The sequence below is a fragment of the Trichomycterus rosablanca genome, chromosome 1 (genome assembly GCF_030014385.1).
Source record: "Trichomycterus rosablanca isolate fTriRos1 chromosome 1, fTriRos1.hap1, whole genome shotgun sequence".
Lineage (NCBI taxonomy): Eukaryota > Metazoa > Chordata > Actinopteri > Siluriformes > Trichomycteridae > Trichomycterus > Trichomycterus rosablanca.
In genome coordinates this window covers 18,155,058-18,176,626 of record NC_085988.1, presented here as the reverse complement: position 1 = coordinate 18,176,626, position 21,569 = coordinate 18,155,058, and the positions used below count along the sequence as shown (strand labels likewise).

Below are 21,569 nucleotides of genomic sequence, written 5' to 3'. Positions count from 1 at the left end.
AATCAGGTGAGGAGTACAAAGATAAGTGTGTCATGCCTACAGTCAAGCATTGTGGTGGGAATGCCATGGTCTGGGGCTGCATGAGTGCAGCAGGTGTTGGGGAGTTACATTTCATTGAGGATCACATGAACTCCAATATGTACTGTGAAATACTGAAGCAGAGCATGATCCCCTCCCTCCGGAAACTGGGTCGCAGGGCAGTGTTCCAGCATGATAATGACCCCAAACACACCTCTAAGACGACCACTGCTTTATTGAAGAGGCTGAGGGTAAAGGTGATGGACTGGCCAAGCATGTCTCCAGACCTAAACCCAATAGAACATCTTTGGGGCATCCTCAAGCGGAAGGTGGAGGAGCGCAAAGTCTCGAATATCCGCCAGCTCCGTGATGTCGTCATGGAGGAGTGGAAAAGCATTCCAGTGGCAACCTGTGAAGCTCTGGTAAACTCCATGCCCAGGAGAGTTAAGGCAGTTCTGGGAAATAATGGTGGCCACACAAAATATTGACACTTCAGGAACTTTCACTAAGGGGTGTACTCACTTTTGTTGCCGGTGGTTTAGACATAAATGGCTGTATATTGAGTTATTTTGAGGGAAGAATAAATTTACACTGTTATATAAGCTGCACACAGACTACTTTTCATTGTGTCAAAGTGTCATTTTGTCAGTGTTGTCCCATGAAAAGATATACTTAAATATCTGCAGAAATGTGAGGGGTGTACTCACTTTTGTGATACACTGTAGGTAGGTAGATAAATAGTAGATAGACATACAGCCAGACAGTAACAGAAAGACAGACAGACAGACAGACAGACAGAGATAGATGGATAGACAGACAGAGATAGATAGATACAGACAGACAGAGATAGATGGATAGACAGACAGAGATAGATAGACAGACAGACAGACAGACAGACAGACAGACAGACAGATGGATAGTAGACAGACAGACAGACAGGCAGGTAGGTAGATGGATAGTAGATAAACATAAAGACAGACATACCGACTGATAGACAGACGGATGGACAGACAGAGATAGATAGATATAGATAGATAGATAGATAGATAGATAGACAGGTAGACAGACAGACAGACAGACAGGTAGGTAGATGGATAGTGGATAGACATACATACAGACAGATAGGTAGATAGATAGATAGATAGATAGATAGATAGATAGATAGATAGATAGATAGATAGATAGATAGACAGACAGACAGACAGACAGACAGACAGACAGGTAGGTAGGTAGATGGATAGTAGATAGACATACAGACAGACATACCGACAGATGGACAGACAGACAGACAGACAGACAGACAGACAGACAGACAGACAGGTAGATGGATAGTGGATAGACATACAGACAGATAGGTAGATAGATAGATAGACAGACAGGTAGATAGATAGATAGATAGATAGATAGATAGATAGATAGATAGATAGATAGACAGACAGACATACAGACAGACAGACAGACAGACAGACAGGTAGATGGATAGTGGATAGACATACAGACAGATAGGTAGATAGATAGATAGACAGACAGACAGACAGGTAGGTAGGTAGGTAGATGGATAGTAGATAGACATACAGACAGACATACCGACAGATGGACAGACAGACATAGATAGATAGATAGATAGATAGATAGACAGACAGACAGACAGACAGACAGATAGATAGTAGATAGACATACAGGCAGACATACAGACAGATAGGTAGATAGACAGACAGACAGGTAGGTAGGTAGATGGATAGTAGATAGACATACAGACAGACATACCGACAGATAGACTGGCGGATAGACGGACGGATAGACAGATGGACAGACAGACACACAAACAGAGATAGATAGATAGATAGATAGACAGATAGATAGATATAGTTTGCTGCATGTAGCTCTCACTGTGGTTTGATAAAGTCCTACAGCTTCTGAATGTTTTTAGGACCCTTTTAAATAAATTCATTCAGTTCATTTCCGATTCCTGATTGTGAATCCGCAGCTGCTTGCAGAACCCCAGATCTGATCAAGGAGAGTCTGAACACTGCAAACCTGTTCCCATATGTGTCCAGTTTGCGTCTGCTTCTGGTCACCTGCAGTGTTGGGTTCCCACACAAAGCCATATTACGTGTACGGAGGGCCACCCTGAGCTCCATGTGACCCTCCAACTCACACAGGCACATGGACCATTCACCGAAACTGCATATTGCGACACTCTGTGCTAGAGTCTGACCTCCCCTCCTGGTGGCTCACAGTGGTGTGCTAGACAAAATACCTTATCTTTTTTTTTAACTTGTTCTCCTTTGTGTCATATCTGCACCCCACTTTGGAATGCTGTATCTGATTCCAACATGTTCATGCACAGACTAATCACATGAGCCCAGCAGCAGAGTTGAAGCTTCACTCACACCAGTTCAAACATCTGTACTAACAGACGACTGCAGAGATCAGGGCCAGTTATACTTTATACCAAGTACAAATCTCCAACCATGCGTATGCATCTTACTCCTGCACAAACAATGTCATGCAGTAGCTTAAACTGAAGGTAACGGCAACTATCATTAGGTATAATAAGTATTATCAGTGTTTGTTTTCTATCCCCCCCCCCTCAGGAGATGGAAAGAGAGATTACTTTCCAGGGAGGCAGTGGTCTTTATTACTACTACTACAAACACATGCTCTTCGCCTCATCCTTCGAAAGGGGTAATCTCACTTTCTTTATTCTACTGTATAACTGTAGCACTTTTATTAACAAATGTATGGTGGCAAATCATATCTAAGTTTTTGCTATTTAATTTATGCATTTACTCCCTTGTTCCCCCAGTTTTGCTGGAGACACCAATCACGTCTGAGAAGGGCATATTTGCCTGACACATGCTCCCTCCAAGACCTTCTTATTGGCCCATATTTTGGTGGATTTGTGCATTAGGCCAGTCTCACGCAGGAAGAGTCAGTATCCTAGTAACAGAATAGAGGAATGTAGAGATCAGCGTGTGACTCTCCCTGCGTGAGACTGGCCTCATGCACCACCTTTTTATAGTCTGGTCTCAGCATAGCCGTTTTTCCCATCCAGCAGACTAGTGGCCCATTTTTTCTGCTGCAAGCAATAGCAGTTGTGCCTGCCAGGGGGCGCCCAGCCAGTTGGTAGCTGAGCTGAGATTCGAATTCCGAGAGATCAAAGTCCCAGCACCTTGGCGCCAAATCCCATCTCTCACAGTGGTCTGCTATGCCAACCCACCAGACATGATTCCGGTACCATTGCCCTGTTTGGATGCTCAGCATACAAGTTTGAGCCTTTTGCTGCTCCAAAAGCTACTTCTACCTCAGAGAAGTTTAAATCAAAGCAGTGTCTTTAAATGCTCATGTAGATGCAATCCGTAGGAAATCCATAATCGTTTATATATGTTAAGGCTTTCTGTAAGAATCCACCAACAGTTTGATACGTTGGAAAACCTGTGCTAGCCTGTTCTTGTCTTTGCCCAGCATTACAGGGTTGCAGTAACAACAGAGAATTGGAAATGACTAAATTGGAGGAAAAACCCCAAAAAACACCAGTTCACATGACTTGCTTTTGGAATATCATTTAAAAACGACACAGTGTGTAACTGGTTGATCTCCCATTGATCTAATGCAGGGGTCACCAACCCGGTGCCCGCGGGCATTTGGTCACCCGCAGGGACCACGTGAGTCGCCCGCAGGGCATGTTCTAAACAGCACTAGTGACGGTAGAGCTCCATCTAAAAATTATATTTGCATTGCTGATCTAATAACACTTGCATTGATGTAGATTTGAACTGACAATAGTGAATATAACATTTTAAGAACAAAAATGTTGTATGTGTATGAGAAAAATGTTGTAAGGTTATATGATCTTGTCTGGGTGCGGAGTTTTATGTCGTGCGCATAACGCTGAGACGAGCAAGATACGCATGCGCAGCTACTACACTGAGCGAGACGCGGGTTTTACCATGAAAAAATAATAATGAAAACATGTCAGAAAAGCAAAAGAAAACTTAATATTTTTGTGTGTTTCATTCGCTGGCGACTGGCGACAGCAGAGAGCTGCACAACGTGGAGAGAGGCTTCAGTACGTGTCACAAAAACGACCATTTGAATCGTAGCTTTTAAAAAAATCTTACTTAAGTGATAATTTGTACAAACATGGGACAGAGTTCATGATTTGTTCTAAAACGTTACAGAGGTAGTGATAAGTACAAACATGATTTGTACAAACGGGACATGATTTGAAGACGTGACTGTTATGATTTCCTAAAAAATTCTACAGAAATGATAATTCTAATAAAAAAAAAGATTTAAAAAAAAAAAAAAGGTGTGATTTTCATCAAAATGCTACAAATGTGCTCATTCATACAAAACTGTCAGGAACAATATTTACAACAATATCAGAGATGTAATGACTGACTTATGTAGCTTAATGTTACATGTTTAAACATATGTGTGTTTCCTGTCATGGTAAATCATTGTTAATAATTATTGTGAGAAATGATTAACGTGTGATCAGACAGTCTCTTCACAGATATATATATTATTATTATTATTATTATTATTAATCATAACATTATCATTAAAGGTGAACCATGCAACTTTATGGTGTTCAGGACATTTGTATCCTACAAGTAGCCCTTCGGCTTACTCAGTACCCTTAAAGTAGCCCTCTGTTTCGAAAAGGTTGGTTACCCCTGATCTAATGCATGTCTAATCTTTCTCTCTGTGTGCAGGAGTATATGAGCTGACGAAAGATAACAGGACAGTTTCAGGTCAGACCATTAATGCAGTAGAGCAGCTCTCGCTCTACCCAGAGCTCCTCAGCAGTCTGCTTTATAAACTGAGTGGCAGCCAGGTAGGAACACTCAAATTAAATTTGTACTAAGCTGACTCATCTCCTTGTTTCTACATTCACTGTCCATTTTATCGGCTCCACTTACTATATAGAAGCACTTTGTAGTTCTACAATTACTGACTGTAGTCTATTTGTTTCTCTGCATGCTTTTTAGCCCACTTTCATGCTGTTCTTCAATGGTCAGGACTCTCCCAGGACCACCACAGAGCAGGTATTATTTAGGTGGTGGATCATTCTCAGCACTGCAGTGACACTGACATGGTGGTGGTGTGTTAGTGTGTGTTGTGCTGCTATGAGTGGATCAGACACAGCAGCGCTGCTGGAGTTTTTAAACACCTCACTGTCACTGCTGGACTGAGAATAGTCCACCAACCAAAAATATCCAGCCAACAGCGCCCCGTAGGCAGTGTGACCACTGATGCTGCTGGAGTTTTTAAATACCATGTCCACTCACTGTCCACTCTATTAGACACTCCTACCTAGTTGGTCCACCTTGTAGATGTCATCTTCTAGACCTTCATCAGTGGTCATGGGACGCTGTCCACGGGGCACTGTTGGCTGAATATTTTTGGTTGGTGGACTATTCTCAGTCCAGCACTGACAGTGAGGTGTTTAAAAACTCCAGCAGCGCTGCTGTGTCTTATCCACTCATACCAGCACTACACACACTAACACACCACCACCATGTCAGTGTCACTGCAGTGCTGAGAATGATCCACCACCTAAATAATACCTACTCTGTGGTGGTCCTGTGGGGGTCCTGACCATTGAAGAACAGCATGAAAGGGGGCTAACAAAGCATGCAGAGAAACAGATGGACTACAGTCAGTAATTGTAGAACTACAAAGTGCTCTTACATGGTAAGTGGAGCTGATAAAATGGACAGTGAGTGTAGAAACAAGGAGGTGGTTTTAATGTTATGGCTGATCAGTGTATATATTAGAATTAAGGAGCTAGTAAGGAGAAAATTTTCAAGAAGGATTGAGTGACCGTGTTGGTCCTATAACAGCAAACAAATACGAGATACTTTTACAGGATCAGGTGCACCCTATGGTGCATCTATGGTAAGTGGAAATTCATTTTGGAATCAAAACCTAGTGAGCTGCCTTGCTGTCTACTGCCTACCTAGACAGCTTTCTAAGTAAAGAGGATTCTTATAAGACATCAAACTTATAATACATCACTTAGCACTACTTAGACAGCGATTATGGTGATTACGTCACCACAGTTTTCTCTTACTAAGCTAACACAGTTAGACTCAGACCATTGGACACCCCTGTGCTAGAGTGTCTGGTTTTAATTTTCTCTTTCTCTTTCTCTGTGCTGCAGGACATTGAGCCGGTGTATTTCTACATTGGTGTGGTGTTCGCACTACAGGCCGTCTATGTGACGGCTCTGTTCGTCTGCAGCTGGGTGATGAGTGGAACCTGGGTTGCGGGCATGCTGGCAGTGGCCTGGTACATCATCAACAGGTCAGAATGACATAGAAATATGAATTAAATCCATTACTAAGCTGAATGGACTACGTAACTGACACATTGGCACGAGTGTGGCTAATATGGGCTTACATAGCTACACTCTGAATGATGCTTAGCCAGTTCTGTGGTTCTTAATTCCAACTGACCAACAGAAACAGTAGAACAGTTCTTGGTGTTCAGGACGACACGGTGGCTTGGTGGGCAGCACCAAGGTCCTGGGTTCGATTCCCAGGTGGAGCGTACTGGGTCCTTTCTGTGTGGAGTTTGCCTGTTCTCCCTGTGTCTGTGTGGGTTTCCTCCAAGAGCTTCGGTTTCCTCCCACTGTCTAAAGACGTGCAAGTGAGGTGAATTGGAGACACAAATTTGACCATGACTGTGTTTGATATTAAACTTGTGCACTGATAAATCGGTTAAGTACCGGTCCTGTCATGAATGTAACCTAAGTGTGTAAAACATGACATTAAAATCCTAATAAATAAATAAATAAATACAATTTGGTTTGGTGCCCAAATACCTTTTGGCCATATATTGTATAACTTTAAACTACAACGGACATTGTATTTTTTCTGATTCCACTTTAATAATATGTAGATCATTTTCTCTGCTCGGTTTGCTTTTCAGGCCAGACACCACTCAGGTAGACTACGCCATTCCTCTGAGAGACAACTGGGCTCTGCCTTACTTCTCATGCCAAGTAGTGGCACTAACAGGCTTTCTGAGCAACAGCGTAAGCTCTGCTACAGAGGTGAGATTTCATCAATACACATCAACCTGTACACACAACCAGCAGGACCAAAACACAGGCGACACAGTGAATACACTTACACTTAAGCTCATTTTATGTATGTTTTATGAACTAGTAGTATTATGCAGTAATATCAAAATGTTTGTATTTCTGATGTTTATAATGAAACGTCTTGCTTCCTGTGTACTATAAGTTTTATCAGTGTCCTGCAGTGATGTCTTCATGCTTGTGATGTGTTTCAGATGTTCTGTTACCTGCTGATGAGTGTGACGACCTTCACCTTCATAGTGATGTGGGAGCACAGTCATTACGTGTTGTTTGTCCAGGGAGTCGCACTCTTACTGCTTGACTGCTTTGACCTTGTACCAGCTCGCAAGGTGCACAGAGCACACTTATACTTTTATAATAAGTCCTTTATTTCCCCGTCAGGTGAATTTACTCGTGTATTTCTTGTTTCCGTTCAGACAGCAGATGTACATAAAGTATACGTGAGCTCCTTGTTGCTGGCCTATGTTCTGCAGTACCAGAAGCCGAGTCTGCTTTCCTGTCCTCTACTCAGTCTGCTTATAGCCAATACGCTGGCCAAATACCTGCAGGTAACCTACTTTCTGAGAAGGACCTGTGTGTGTTACATTAATTATATGCATTTTGTTAACTTAGTATACTGTATGTTACAGCTGCTTTAGATCATATTGTGCCTGGGTTGATTTTTCAAAGCCATTTTTCTCAAAAGCAAGTTTTGCAAACTAAAAAAAGAATTTTAAATACTGCTGTTATCAGCAAATGGTGCTTCTTCTTGTGTCTGCTTGGGTTTCTTCCGGAAGCTCCAGTTTCCTCCCACAGTCCAAAGACATGCAAGTGAGGTGAATTGGAGATACAAAATTGTCCGTGAAAAATGTGAATTGATGAATCTTGTATAACCAGTAATTATTTGTCCTGTCAAAGTGTGTAAAACCTGATGTTAAAATCCTAATAAATAAAATATAATGAAACAAATAAATGAATCAGCAAAAGGTGCAAAAGCCAACATCATGGTATGCGGGTGCATCTTGGGTGACTTGCGTATGTGTGAAGGTACGATTGATTCAGAGACGTATATTGGACTTTTAAAGAGACACATGCTGCCATTAAGACAATGCAAGGGGCCTCATTCTGCACAGGCAACAACAGAGGGGCTTCATAGATACAGAGTGTGTGTGCTTAACTGACCTGCCTGCAGTCCAGACCTTCCTTCTATTGAAAATATATAGTGCATCATTAAGACAAGAATCATACAACAGTGACCATGGACTGTTGAGCATTTGATGTCTTGTATCAAACAAGAATGGAGGCAAAAATCCACCTGTACCCATACAGGTTTTAATAACAATCAGCTAATGTTAATGTCAGACAATCAGCCCAAATTTGATTGTTTCAGCTTTGCATTATTTGTTTGCTTTATGTAGGACAATTTTTTTGACTTTTTTGAAACATTAACATCTTTTCCATGGCACTGGTTACTCATGGGTTAAAGTACTGGAATATTGTTTGGAAGGTTACACAAGGCCCCTAACCCTCAATCACTGGCATTGAATCAAAGAGTCACAATTGTAAGTCGCTTTGGATAAAAGCAAGTCTCTAATAAATGCAAATGAAATGTAAAATCACAGAAATGTTTACCCAAACACCTAACCTCTACCCCTACCCCTACCCCTACCTGTGCATTTTTGTCCTTTTAGCAAAATATGAAGATGGGCCCTTTGGTTGCGAGACTAATAAAGATTGTCCTGCACCTCTACTTGGTTTTTACAACAGGCATCACGTTTAATTACCTCATCACGGTGAGAATGTGAATCTGATTCACTTGTATTTGATATGAAGTGTTTTTTATTTTTTTTATGGAGACTCTCTATTTTATTTATAGAAAATGGTTCCAGGCAGTCAAAGTGATCTCATGCTGAAATTTCTGGAGGTCAAGTTTGGGCTGAATACGACGACGTGAGTGTAAAGCAAATCATCCAGACACAGGCACACTTTCACACAAGATCAATTTCAATTTAGTAAACCTTTAGCTCACCTCCCCTGAGGCTCTGCAGGTCCTTAAATATGTATTAAATTGACTAAAAATGCTATTACATTTTTACAGGTATGAAAACATCTTACATTGATTTGAGGTGCAGTAACCTAAGGTGATGTAGACAGATCGGGGTGATTTACGCTGTGATAGCATGCTCTTATAAAAAAAAAAAAACAGTTCAAAAGGGAGATTAGATGTTACCAGGATAAAACATATAAAAATAGCAAATATTCTCAGTGAATAAAAATACACCAATCAGGCATAAGATTATGACCACCACCTTGCTTCTACACCCACTGTCCATTTTATCAGCTCCACTTACCATACAGAAGCACTTTGTAGTTCTACAATTACTGACTGTAGTCCATCTGTTTCTCTTCATGCTTTGTTAGCCCCCTTTCATGCTGTTCTTTAATGGTCAGGACCACTACAGAGCAGGTATTATTTGAGTGGTGGATCATTCTCAGCACTGCACTGACACTGACATGGTGGTGGTGTGTTAGTGTGTGTTGTGCTGGTATGAGTGGATCAGACACAGCAGCGCAGCTGGAGTTTTTAAACACCTCACTGTCACTGCTGGACTGAGAATAGTCCACCAACCAAAAATATTTCCAGCCAACAGCTCTCCATGAGCAGCTTCCTGTGACCACTAATGAAGGTCTAGAAGATGAGCAACTCAAACAGCAGCAATAGATGAGCGATCGTCTCTGACTTTACATCTACAAGGTGGACCAACTAGGTAGGAGTGTCTAATAGAGTGGACAGTGAGTGGACACAGTGTTTAAAAACTCCAGCAGCGCTGCTGTGTCTGATCCACTCAAAGCAGCACAACACACACTAACACAGCACCACCATGTCAGTGTCACTGCAGTGCTGAGAATGACCCACCTGTGGGGGTCCTGACCATTAGAGAACAGGGTGAAATCAGGCTAAAAAAAAAGTACGTAGAGAAACAGATGGACTACAGTCAGTAATTGTAGAACTACAAAGTGCTTCTATATGGTAAGTGGAGCTAATAAAATGGACAGCAAGTGTAGAAACAAGGAGGTGGTTTTAATGTTATGGCTGATCGGTGTATTTGCGTGTGTGGTCCATGACCCCTCTTATTTGCCCATACTTCAGTGGATTCATGCGTGAGGCTAGTTTCGCTCATGAAGAGTCACTCACTGACCTCCTCATTCCTCTATCTCAGAACAGGCACCTCGCGCTACTATCAAGAGTCCTTACACAGCATCTAAGACTCCGCCCCCTTTTTAGTCTGGTCTTTTCCCACATAGCATGGGCACCCAGCTGCCTAGTAGCAGAGCTGAGATTTAAACTCGGGGAGTTCAGAATCACAGCACTGGTGTGCTAGTGGAATGTGGATGCTTTTTTTTTTTTAATACTTAATCTTTGATGACCTCACCTGTTACCAGTTAAACTGTGGAAGTGTGGAACCTTCCAGAACAGTGTTACTTGTTACCTTAGTCTTTTTTGCCTCAGTCCTAACTTTAAGTGTGTTGTAGGCATCACACTAAAAACTTTACTTTGTACATTTATCAGTTAAATAAAAGTTCAGGCAATTTGACAAATTACAGTTTTTAGAAAGTTTTCCAACTTTATGGAAATGGGGTTTGTTTGTAATGGCTTACAAATTCCAAATATTAAATTATCTATGTATCTATCATCTGACTTTCCAAAATGACGTTTAATAAGATGCTGTCCAAAACATTCTGTATTTCTACCTATAAGATCTCAAATCCTGAGGTTATACCCAGCACCTTTAAGCAAACCAGAACAAATAGTGAGTAGGAGGTGTTTTCTGTTTGTGTGTGTGTTAGGGAGTTCATTCCAAACCTTCTGCTTTGTGAGGAGGGATTTCAGGCACCGGGGCAGGACTTCTTCCTACGGCTCACCCACACCTCTGTCCTGCCTTTCTATGTGCTCGTGCTGCTTGTCTGTGTGCTCTCAACCATGCAAACCATCTACAGAAGACTCAGGTATATATATGTGTGTGTGTGATTGTGTGATTGTGTGTGTGTGTGTGTGTGATTGTGATTGTGTGTTATTGTGTGTTATTGGATTAGCAATGTCCGTTTTAATGATTAACATTGTTATTATTGGTCAGGGTCGCTGCAGGTCTGGTTTCATGGGAAATGCTGAGTGCAAGCCAGGAATACCCTGAACAAAGCACCAATCCATTGGATGGTTTTGGCCTACCACTGTAGGGACATTGGTAGCCTAGTGCAGTGTTTCCCAACCTTTTTGAGCCATGGCACATATTTGACGCTACAAAAATCACAAGGCACACCACCAAGAAGTTGTACTGCTCTCTAGTGGAAGAGAATGTAATTGTTCTGCCTGTCACTACACTCCGCTCGCTTAGATTACCAATTGTAATATTCTGTTATATACTTTTAGTGAGACTCTTATTTTGATATAGCCAGTATGAGAAACAGTAAGTGTGGTTTACCACTAGTTGGCTTCGGTGTGTGTTACGTGCATGAGTGAATGAGTGTAACGGGAGTTAATAAAGAAAAAGTTATAGAATTCATATAACGGTGTGGAACTGGATTTATTAATAAACAGGCAGACACAACACCAATCAGGTGAAATTGGATAATCTTCCACGGCACACCTGATGATTTCTCACGGCACACTTATGTGCCGCGGCACAGTGGTTGGGAAACACTGGCCTAGTGCTTATCACAGGGCAGTGATAGCTCAGTGGTTAAGGTACTGGACTAGTAAACAGAAGGTTGTCGGTTCAAGCCCCGCCACCACCAAGTTGCCACTGTTGGGTCCCTGAGCAAGGCCCTTAACCCTCAATTGCTCATTGTGTTCAGCTCATTGTGTAAGTCGCTTTGGATAAAAGCGTCTGCTGAATGCTGAAAATGTAAAATGTAAATGTAGTGGGTAGAGCTTTATGCTATTAATGGGAAGATTGTGGGTTTGAATCCCGGCTCTTTAACCTTGTTGTCTCCAGGGGTGCCTGGCAATGACTGACCCTGCTCTCACAGCTTCCAAACACGCTGAAATTTATGAATAAAAAACACTTTTTTATTGTACTGTACACATGTATTTGTATATAGGATAAATAAAAGCATTATATTCTATGCTGTTCTATCTCCCTCCCCAGACACAGCCAATCATGTCTGTGTAGATGCCTGGCTGGCCGACAACACAGCTGAGATCCCAGCAGTGATGGGCTATAGGCTAGCTTAATAGACCACTGTGCTACCCCAGCACCCCATTAATGTCAATATACAAGGCTTCTAAATGGTTTATATGACAGTTCTTTATATAATGCTATCTTACCCATCGCTGCAGTCCAATCCTGAAAGGAGTTCCCACTGTCTACCACCCTCAAATAATTATTTGCCTGCCAATCATTGTGCTGTTTTTTGTCTAATTTTCCAAGTATTCATCCCCATCAGATACGTTTCGTAGATCCTCTAAAATATAAATTTAGGGACAAAATGGTATTTGAGTCATGCAACCTTTCACGGATCATTAAGTAAAGCTTGATTGTTTTTGACCGTCCTGTTGAGTCTAAGTGGCTGTTTTACAAGAATCATGGGAAACCTAGTTTCTGAGAATTTCTTGGTGTGTATATACAGTGGGGAGCGGTTTCAGGGCAGCGTACGGATGGAGGATGGCCGGATTGGACAGCGACCGGAGGTGATCTACCACGTTTTCCACACTCTGCTTTTCGGAGCTCTCGCCATGATGTTTCAGGGGTATTAACACTTTCATTACCCATCACTATACCACTAAACACATTCTTTATCCTAGCTAGTTTTGCAGGACCAGATGTTATTTCGAACAAGAATAGAATTTGTTGGATTCTGTTCTTTCAGAAGCCTTTTTATGCAACACTAACAGCTTTTGTTATTTTGAGCTTTGATGACCGATTGCATTGTATTAGATTATGAAATTCAAACTGTAGTTCGGTTGACCTGTGGTGGATTTTAACAGCGGTATAGCACATAGAGAGCAAATCATCCATCACTAGTGCAAACATTTGAACCGGAAAGCATAGGTCACAGTTGTACAGCAGCAGTTTAACCCCAGCCAACTGCCTAATTGGATGCCTGGTCAGGTCAAAAACACCGCTTGATCAGACTCTAGCATTGACCAATATAATTAGCTTACCTATACAGTATATTGGTTAAGCTCTTATTTGTTGCGCGAGGAGAATTAAATAATAATAAACTCTATTAAAATTCTTGCTTTCTTTGTCTCTTTCTCTGCAGGGTGAAGTATCTTTGGACTCCATACTTGTGTATGTTCACTGCATTTGGTGTGTGCTCACCTGAGCTTTGGATGACTGTGTTCAGATGGGTCAGATTAAAGTCGATTCACCCTGTAGTGCTGGTAATGCACACTGCTCTTTATTTATGCTTTATTTAACCAGCAGTGTTCCTAGATGCACTGCAATAAACAGAAATGCAATGCAATGCAACTGTGCATCTTTAAAATGGATTTTAAAGTCACGGGAAGTTACATTGTGTATGAATCCTGTTCATGAGCAAGGCAGCTTTATTATACTGCTACATACGCTTATGACTAGATGCTTGAATGAATGTGTGGTTAAAGGTCTGGATGGGTGAAGGTACAGTTGCAACAGAAAATATTCAAAGAACCACCCAGAGATTCAAATATTGAAGGCGTGTTGCAATCATGGTAAAAACTAAGGACATGATACAAAGGCTAAGAGAGGAAATAATTTTGTCGCACTGGGTGTAAGAACATTTCCAAGACTTTAAACATTTCTAGAGACGATGTTGGGAGTATTGTTTGGAAGTTCTAAACTCATGGTGCTGCAGGAAGTCTGCCTGGCTGTGGGTGAAGGCCCCAAATTTCATCCAGAGACCTTAGCAACCTCACCAAAACAATAATAAACAGTTGTACTATAAAGGAATTACAGGATGGCCTGATACAGTTTGGAACAACCATAAAAGCACTCAGTAACCAAGGACTTCATGGCCTAACTAGAATACACCAGACGAAATTTGGATAGGCCTGAAGAGTTCTGGGACACAGTTCTATAGAGTGACAAATCAAAACTAGAACTGTTTGGCCATTATGACCAGAAGGATACTGTCCCCACTGTCAAAAATGGAGGTGGGCCATTAATGACGAGATGTTTTTCTGCTGCAGCAACTGACCATGTTGACAGTGTTACTGACATGATGGATTCACAGAAACAGAAATGCCAGACATTCATATGGAGTTGCAGGTCAGACCTCAACCCTATTGAACACATTTATGGCTTTGGAGTGGGATGCCCAACAATAGTCAGGTGTCTACATACGTTTGACCGTGTAGTGTATTTAGGAATGGATGGGTTAAGGTGTATCTAGATTATTGTGTAGATGGATGGAAGCCATATTATTATTTATTGTTTATTGTCCTTGTTTCACTAGGCAATGATATTGAGCACAGCAGTACCAACCATCATTGGCTTCAGCTTATGGAGAGAGGTGAGATTGTGTTCTGTTACAGTAAACATACAGCCGTTACAGTCGATATTAAACAAATGTTTTTAATTAAACCGACATTGAGTGAATTGTGTGTGTTTTCGTGTTAAACATACTGATTGTCTTGTCAGTATTTCCCACAAATGCTGTTGGAGCTGACAGAGGTGCAGGAGTTTTATGATCCTGATACGGTCGAGCTCATGAACTGGATTAGGTAAATTTGATTCCAAGTTGATGCTGCACTTGAGTTTTTATGTGTGTTCACATTAGCTCGTTGTTTTGCTTGTAACAAAGACGTATGCATATCAGCAAACTGTTGTGCTGAATCTGAATATGTTTTCAGAATTTCATTTTTTGTTCCAGTATACACACAATACAGTATTTTCATGTATAGTATAAATGTACCAGAGCATTTGAAGTGGTAGCTCACAGGTTATGGTACTGGACCAGTAATCAGAAAGTTCTTGATTGCTGATTCAAGCCCCACCACCACCAAGTTGCCACTGTTGGGCCCTGCATTGCTTGCATTGTATCAGTCATAACTGTAAGTCAATTTGGATAAAAGCACCTACTAAATGCTGCAAATGTAAATGAAACAGAGCTGTTTTCATTGTTTGTGAAGCAAGGACGTAGCCATGAATTGAAAAATGGGGGCGACAAGATCTACCTGGATTCTGGGTTGGGGCATTCTAAAACATTCCTGTCATCCTAGCAACTGATGGAAACACTGACAAATCCTAACTTTACACAAATATAGAAAGTGTATTATGTTTATTTATCATTTTACATCATTATATTTGGGGGGGGGGGGCATATCTAATTTTGAGCATATCTAAATATCAGTATATATTGTGATTACGGGCTTGTTGTGAAGTGCAATAGCTTATTATTGATGATGAACGATTCACCAGAGGCTTGCAGTTACACCATATTTTTGTTCTAGCCTATGAACCTCCTATGTTATGTGCCTTTGAAGTTTCATGACAATTGGTGCAATGCTCTCTGAATCGGAGCAGTATATGTGTGCTTTATGCTTGGCTTGCTCCACTCATGTTTTTGATTGGCACATTTACATTTACATTTTTGGCATTTGGCGGACGCTTTTATCCAAAGCGACTTACAGTACTGTGACATTATATTGTTTAAGCAATTAAGGGTTACGGCCTTGCTCAAGAGCCAACACTGGCAAACTCGCAGTGGTTGGGCTTGAACCAGCAACCTTTCGATTACTAGTCAAGTACCTAAACCTAAACCAGCAACCTTAACCACTACACTACAACTGCCTTCAAAGCACCTGGCAACGACACTATATAGAAGGAAAGTTGGCAACCATGTCATATTAGCCAGGATGCAGGTCTTTAGGTCAGCTTTAGGGGGCGTCAAAACATTTAATATGTTTTTAATTAATTTGTGACAAGAGTAAAGAAACGTTTTTTGTCAAATTAGAGCTGCTTTTTTTGTACATCATAACAGGCATCATATGGACAAATTGCTAATTTATTATTATAATTTAATTACAAATTGGGAAAGAAATGCACATTATAAGATACGAGATAAGATAAGATAACACTTTATTGATCCCGAAGGAAATTGCAGTGTCACAGTACTTTAGAAACAAATTACACAAGGGAAGACAGACATTATTCAACACAATTAGACATAACAGGGCATAGGCAAAAGACAAGACATTAGCAAAAACAGCAGCATATGTAATTATTTCACTAAAGAGAAAAAAAAAATATATATACAGTGTATCACAAAAGTGAGTACACCCCTCACATTTCTGCAGATATTTAAGTATATCTTTTCATGGGACAACACTGACAAAATGACACTTTGACACAATGAAAAGTAGTCTGTGTGCAGCTTATATAACAGTGTAAATTTATTCTTCCCTCAAAATAACTCAATATACAGCCATTAATGTCTAAACCACCGGCAACAAAAGTGAGTACACCCCTTAGTGAAAGTTCCTGAAGTGTCAATATTTTGTGTGGCCACCATTATTTCCCAGAACTGCCTTAACTCTCCTGGGCATGGAGTTTACCAGAGCTTCACAGGTTGCCACTGGAATGCTTTTCCACTCCTCCATGACGACATCACGGAGCTGGCGGATATTCGAGACTTTGCGCTCCTCCACCTTCCGCTTGAGGATGCCCCAAAGATGTTCTATTGGGTTTAGGTCTGGAGACATGCTTGGCCAGTCCATCACCTTTACCCTCAGCCTCTTCAATAAAGCAGTGGTCGTCTTAGAGGTGTGTTTGGGGTCATTATCATGCTGGAACACTGCCCTGCGACCCAGTTTCCGGAGGGAGGGGATCATGCTCTGCTTCAGTATTTCACAGTACATATTGGAGTTCATGTGTCCCTCAATGAAATGTAACTCCCCAACACCTGCTGCACCCATGCAGCCCCAGACCATGGCATTCCCACCACCATGCTTGACTGTAGGCATGACACACTTATCTTTGTACTCCTCACCTGATTGCCGCCACACATGCTTGAGACCATCTGAACCAAACAAATTAATCTTGGTCTCATCAGACCATAGGACATGGTTCCAGTAATCCATGTCCTTTGTTGACATGTCTTCAGCAAACTGTTTGCGGGCTTTCTTGTGTAGAGACTTCAGAAGAGGCTTCCTTCTGGGGTGACAGCCATGCAGACCAATTTGATGTAGTGTGCGGCGTATGGTCTGAGCACTGACAGGCTGACCCCCCACCTTTTCAATCACTGCAGCAATGCTGACAGCACTCCTCCGCCTATCTTTCAAAGACAGCAGTTGGATGTGACGCTGAGCACGTGCACTCAGCTTCTTTGGACGACCAACGCGAGGTCTGTTCTGAGTGGACCCTGCTCTTTTAAAATGCTGGATGATCTTGGCCACTGTGCTGCAGCTCAGTTTCAGGGTGTTGGCAATCTTCTTGTAGCCTTGGCCATCTTCATGTAGCGCAACAATTCGTCTTTTAAGATCCTCAGAGAGTTCTTTGCCATGAGGTGCCATGTTGGAACTTTCAGTGACCAGTATGAGAGAGTGTGAGAGTTGTACTACTAAATTGAACACACCTGCTCCCTATGCACACCTGAGACCTAAAAACACTAACAAATCACATGACATTTTGGAGGGAAACTGACAAGCAGTGCTCAATTTGGACATTTAGGGGTGTAGTCTCTTAGGGGTGTACTCACTTTTGTTGCCGGTGGTTTAGACATTAATGGCTGTATATTGAGTTATTTTGAGGGAAGAATAAATTTACACTGTTATATAAGCTGCACACAGACTACTTTTCATTGTGTCAAAGTGTCATTTTGTCAGTGTTGTCCCATGAAAAGATATACTTAAATATCTGCAGAAATGTGAGGGGTGTACTCACTTTTGTGATACACTGTATATTATTTTACAAAAATATACTGCACTAAAAGAGATTGCACAGAAAAAAAAAAATCAGTCAACACTGTTTGGGTGGCAGGAGATCCGTAGATAATGGATTTTACTTTGTAGTAATCTTGGTAAGGTGTGACTTGTGATGCAAAGTGAAGTCTTGTTCCGATCAGCCACAAGCAAGAGGAACGTGTATAGAAAAAGTAGATTTAACTTCAGCTCATGAGTCAAGGTCCTGTTTTTAACATGTTTTACAACTTGTGTATTAAATTACTTATTCAGGATCCTTGTATGTAAAGTTGTGATCTGCAGTGGCAGATCAATGGTGAAGGTATTGCACTAGTAATCAGAGGGTTGCCAGTTCAAGACTCACAAGTTATCGCTGTTGGGCACCTGAGCAAGGCTCTTAACAATCAGTTACTCAAATTGCTTTAAATAAGCATCCATGTGGTGCAGCGTGATATTCTGGTAGCACACCCCGAGTTCGAATTTCAGCTCTGCTACCTGTCGGGTGGGCACCCCCTAGCAGGCACAATTGTCCACTAGTCTACTGGGTGAAAAAAAAGACTGGACTAAAAAGGGGCGGGGCCATAGATAGACAGATAGATAGATACTTTATTTTTTTATTTATTTATTTTATTTTTATTTTTTTCTCCCCTTTTAGCGCATCCAATTGTTCAATTAGCATCGTGCTTCTTCTCTGTCTATGCCGAACCCTGCCCTGACGGAGGTGATTGAAGCTAACCCGTATCCCCTCCGAAACACGAGCAGCAGCCAGATGCATCTTTGCCACCCACACATTGACGAGTTTGGCGCCACCTAGCGTTGCATGCGGAGAGACACACCCTAAGGGCACCCTCTCCCATCTCTGTGTAAGCGCCTCCAATCAGCCGGCAGAGAACGCAATCGCATTCTGACAGAGAGAGACCCACATCCGGTTCTTTGTCCCACCCCCCATATGAGCAACCGGCCAGTCGTTGCTCATATAGCCACTCAGCTTCGAACCGGTAAAGCAAGGCTGGATTCGATACCACGTTCTCAGAATCCAGCCCTGGTTGCAGCGCGTTTCTTTTTACCGCTGCGCCACCTGAGCGGCGATAGATACTTTATTAATCCCGAAGGAAATTGAGGAAGCTGTGTAAGGACCTTGGTTAGTATACCGAGGCACCTGTACAATAGTGGAACACAGAGATCAGCGCATGACTCTCCATGCACAAGACTGGCCTCACACAATCCACCAAAGTATGGGCGAATGTGTATTGGAGGGAGTGTGTGTCAGGCATATATTCCCCTTCTCAGATGCAATTGGGGTCCCAAACAGCAGAAGACTAATTGGCTACATTAAATTGGCAGAAAAAGAGAGAGAATGTATGAATAAAATTGTAATTCAGCATGACACATTTGCAATAACAGGCAACCAAAAAGACTTTTAAGGTTAAGGGATTTAACTTTTGACTTCTTTCTCTTCTCTCTGTATTGCAGAAGTCAGGCTCCACTCTCTGCCGTATTTGCGGCGAGTCCTGCACTGTCCGGAACAGTGAAGGTGTGCACGGGTTGGCCGGTCGTGAGTCTGCCCCTCTACACTGATCTCAGCCTGCTGCAGAGGAGTGAGAGCGTGAGTGAACGCCTCTGTCTATCGCTGTTGTGGTAACAGAATGTGATGTGTATGTCTCAGTGTGTTTCCACCTGGCAACTCAGGAGGCGTTTAACGGTCCGCTGATTGAATTTCACACCCGTCTCTATTTGTAAAGCATGTACTTACAGGAACGCTCATCTGCAGTCCGCTTCTGAGAAGAAAGGTCAGGGTGTGGAGGGGGTCACATATTTACAATTTACGAATCATCTCTACATAGGGAAGCTGTTTTTAGTTCAGCCAGGCATGCAGGGGTTGCCTGCACATGCAGAATCACCCGAGCTGAATCAGCCTGTGGTAACTACAGAGACACAGAGTGTGTTTACATACATTAATAATTTGATCATTAATTGAATTCCAATTTTGCATATCCTACACTCATGCAGGCCCAGGAGAGCTGCAGACTAGCACACACCTTCCCTGAACCTGTGTAAAGCTGCTTAGGTTAGCGTATTTAACTGCCACATCCATATTCTAGTTTGTCAGATTTGTGCAGTTGTGCACATGATCTTAGTAGGTGTGAAAAATTCATTTAATAAGCTAAGGGTTTAGTTACTATGCTGACACACTACATAGAACACTATTATGCAATTTAAAACACTGCATCAGCCCTGCAGCTTAAAACAGGTGATAAGTGCTTCCTGCCACCACATAAAAATTAAACATTTAATAAACATTTAAATGTCAGAGATTTAAGATTGGGCTTGTTAGAAACTATTATTAGTTATTAATTACTATTAAAATGGCTATTACTAATAATTACTATTAAATTATTAATTATTTTAAATAAAACAGCATAAAAAATTGTCAGAGATTTAAGATTGGGCTTGTTAGAAACTATTAACTTATTAATTATTAATTACTATTAAAATGACTCTTACTAATAATTACTATTAAATTGTTAATTGTTTTAAATAAAACAGCAAAAAAATGGTCAGAGATTTAAGATTGCGGTTGTTAGAAATAATAAATAATTGGATCACACTTATTTTATATGTCTATTGTGGCTTTTTAGCTGGATCAAAATATATAAACAGAAACAGTATCAATTCTTTAATGTCAGTTAACCACACTCAAACTAACCCTTTTTATGGGCACTGAGTTAATTGTCATTATTTCACTTTCTGAAACACTAAAAATATAATTTAATTGGCTACTGTCGATCTGATTAAATGTCATCTTTACCACCCACCGAGCAGCTCCAATTATCCTCTCTGGAGCTCCAGTCCACAGAGTGCTGTACCATCAATCCTCAGTAATGGGGTTGAACGTGTTGTTCGTTGTTATAGACATACTGTTTAAGAATTATAAACAGGACAAATAGTTTTTTAAAAGACAGAAATTGCAGAGAAGTCAGCTGGTGTAGCATGCAGTCTACTGCATCTCGTGTGTGTTGATCAGGTGATAAAAATACTGTATCTCGTGTGTGTTGATCAGGTGATAAAAATACTGTATCATGTGTGTGTTGATCAGGTGATAAAAATACTGTATCATGTGTGTGTTGATCAGGTGATAAACATACTGTATCTTGTGTGTGTGTGTGTGTGTGTGTGTTTGTGTATATATGGTGTGTGTTACAGACGTATCAGGTATACGCTTTGCGCTCAGCTGAGGACGTCTACAAACTGCTGACAGCTCAGAAGTCGAGTTACGTCGTCATCGAAGAGAGTCTGTGTAACGAGATCAGTCCTGTTAGAGGCTGCAGGATAAAAGACCTGCTCGACTATGCTAACGGCCATGTGGGTTAAGTCACACACACACACACTCCAATCAATCCCATATACAGATTAATGAATCAGTACATGAACACCAGCTGAACTATATTTCAAACACATTCACATTAACCAACCAATAGAATGTAATATTGTTTAAAAAATTACTTGATGTACAATTTTAAGGTTTAAAGACACAAATGTTTAGCAAAATCATGCTGGAATCATTTTTATTTT

The 21,569-nt window shown here is 41.3% G+C and overlaps 1 protein-coding gene across 1 annotated transcript in view; it reads left to right on the top strand.

Moving 5' to 3' along the window:
* LOC134319337 (probable C-mannosyltransferase DPY19L4) overlaps positions 1-21,569 on the top strand; it is a 29,305-nt gene that overhangs the window by 6,164 nt on the left and 1,572 nt on the right. Inside the window, exons 5-19 of the mRNA XM_063000447.1 lie at positions 2,616-2,706; positions 4,743-4,864; positions 6,194-6,336; positions 6,964-7,087; positions 7,330-7,464; positions 7,552-7,683; positions 8,806-8,907; positions 8,991-9,064; positions 10,964-11,122; positions 12,743-12,862; positions 13,379-13,499; positions 14,552-14,608; positions 14,737-14,819; positions 19,470-19,602; positions 21,201-21,359. Of these exons, the coding sequence (XP_062856517.1) occupies positions 2,616-2,706; positions 4,743-4,864; positions 6,194-6,336; positions 6,964-7,087; positions 7,330-7,464; positions 7,552-7,683; positions 8,806-8,907; positions 8,991-9,064; positions 10,964-11,122; positions 12,743-12,862; positions 13,379-13,499; positions 14,552-14,608; positions 14,737-14,819; positions 19,470-19,602; positions 21,201-21,359 (1,755 nt within the window). The remainder of the gene's footprint in view (positions 1-2,615; positions 2,707-4,742; positions 4,865-6,193; positions 6,337-6,963; positions 7,088-7,329; positions 7,465-7,551; positions 7,684-8,805; positions 8,908-8,990; positions 9,065-10,963; positions 11,123-12,742; positions 12,863-13,378; positions 13,500-14,551; positions 14,609-14,736; positions 14,820-19,469; positions 19,603-21,200; positions 21,360-21,569) is intronic.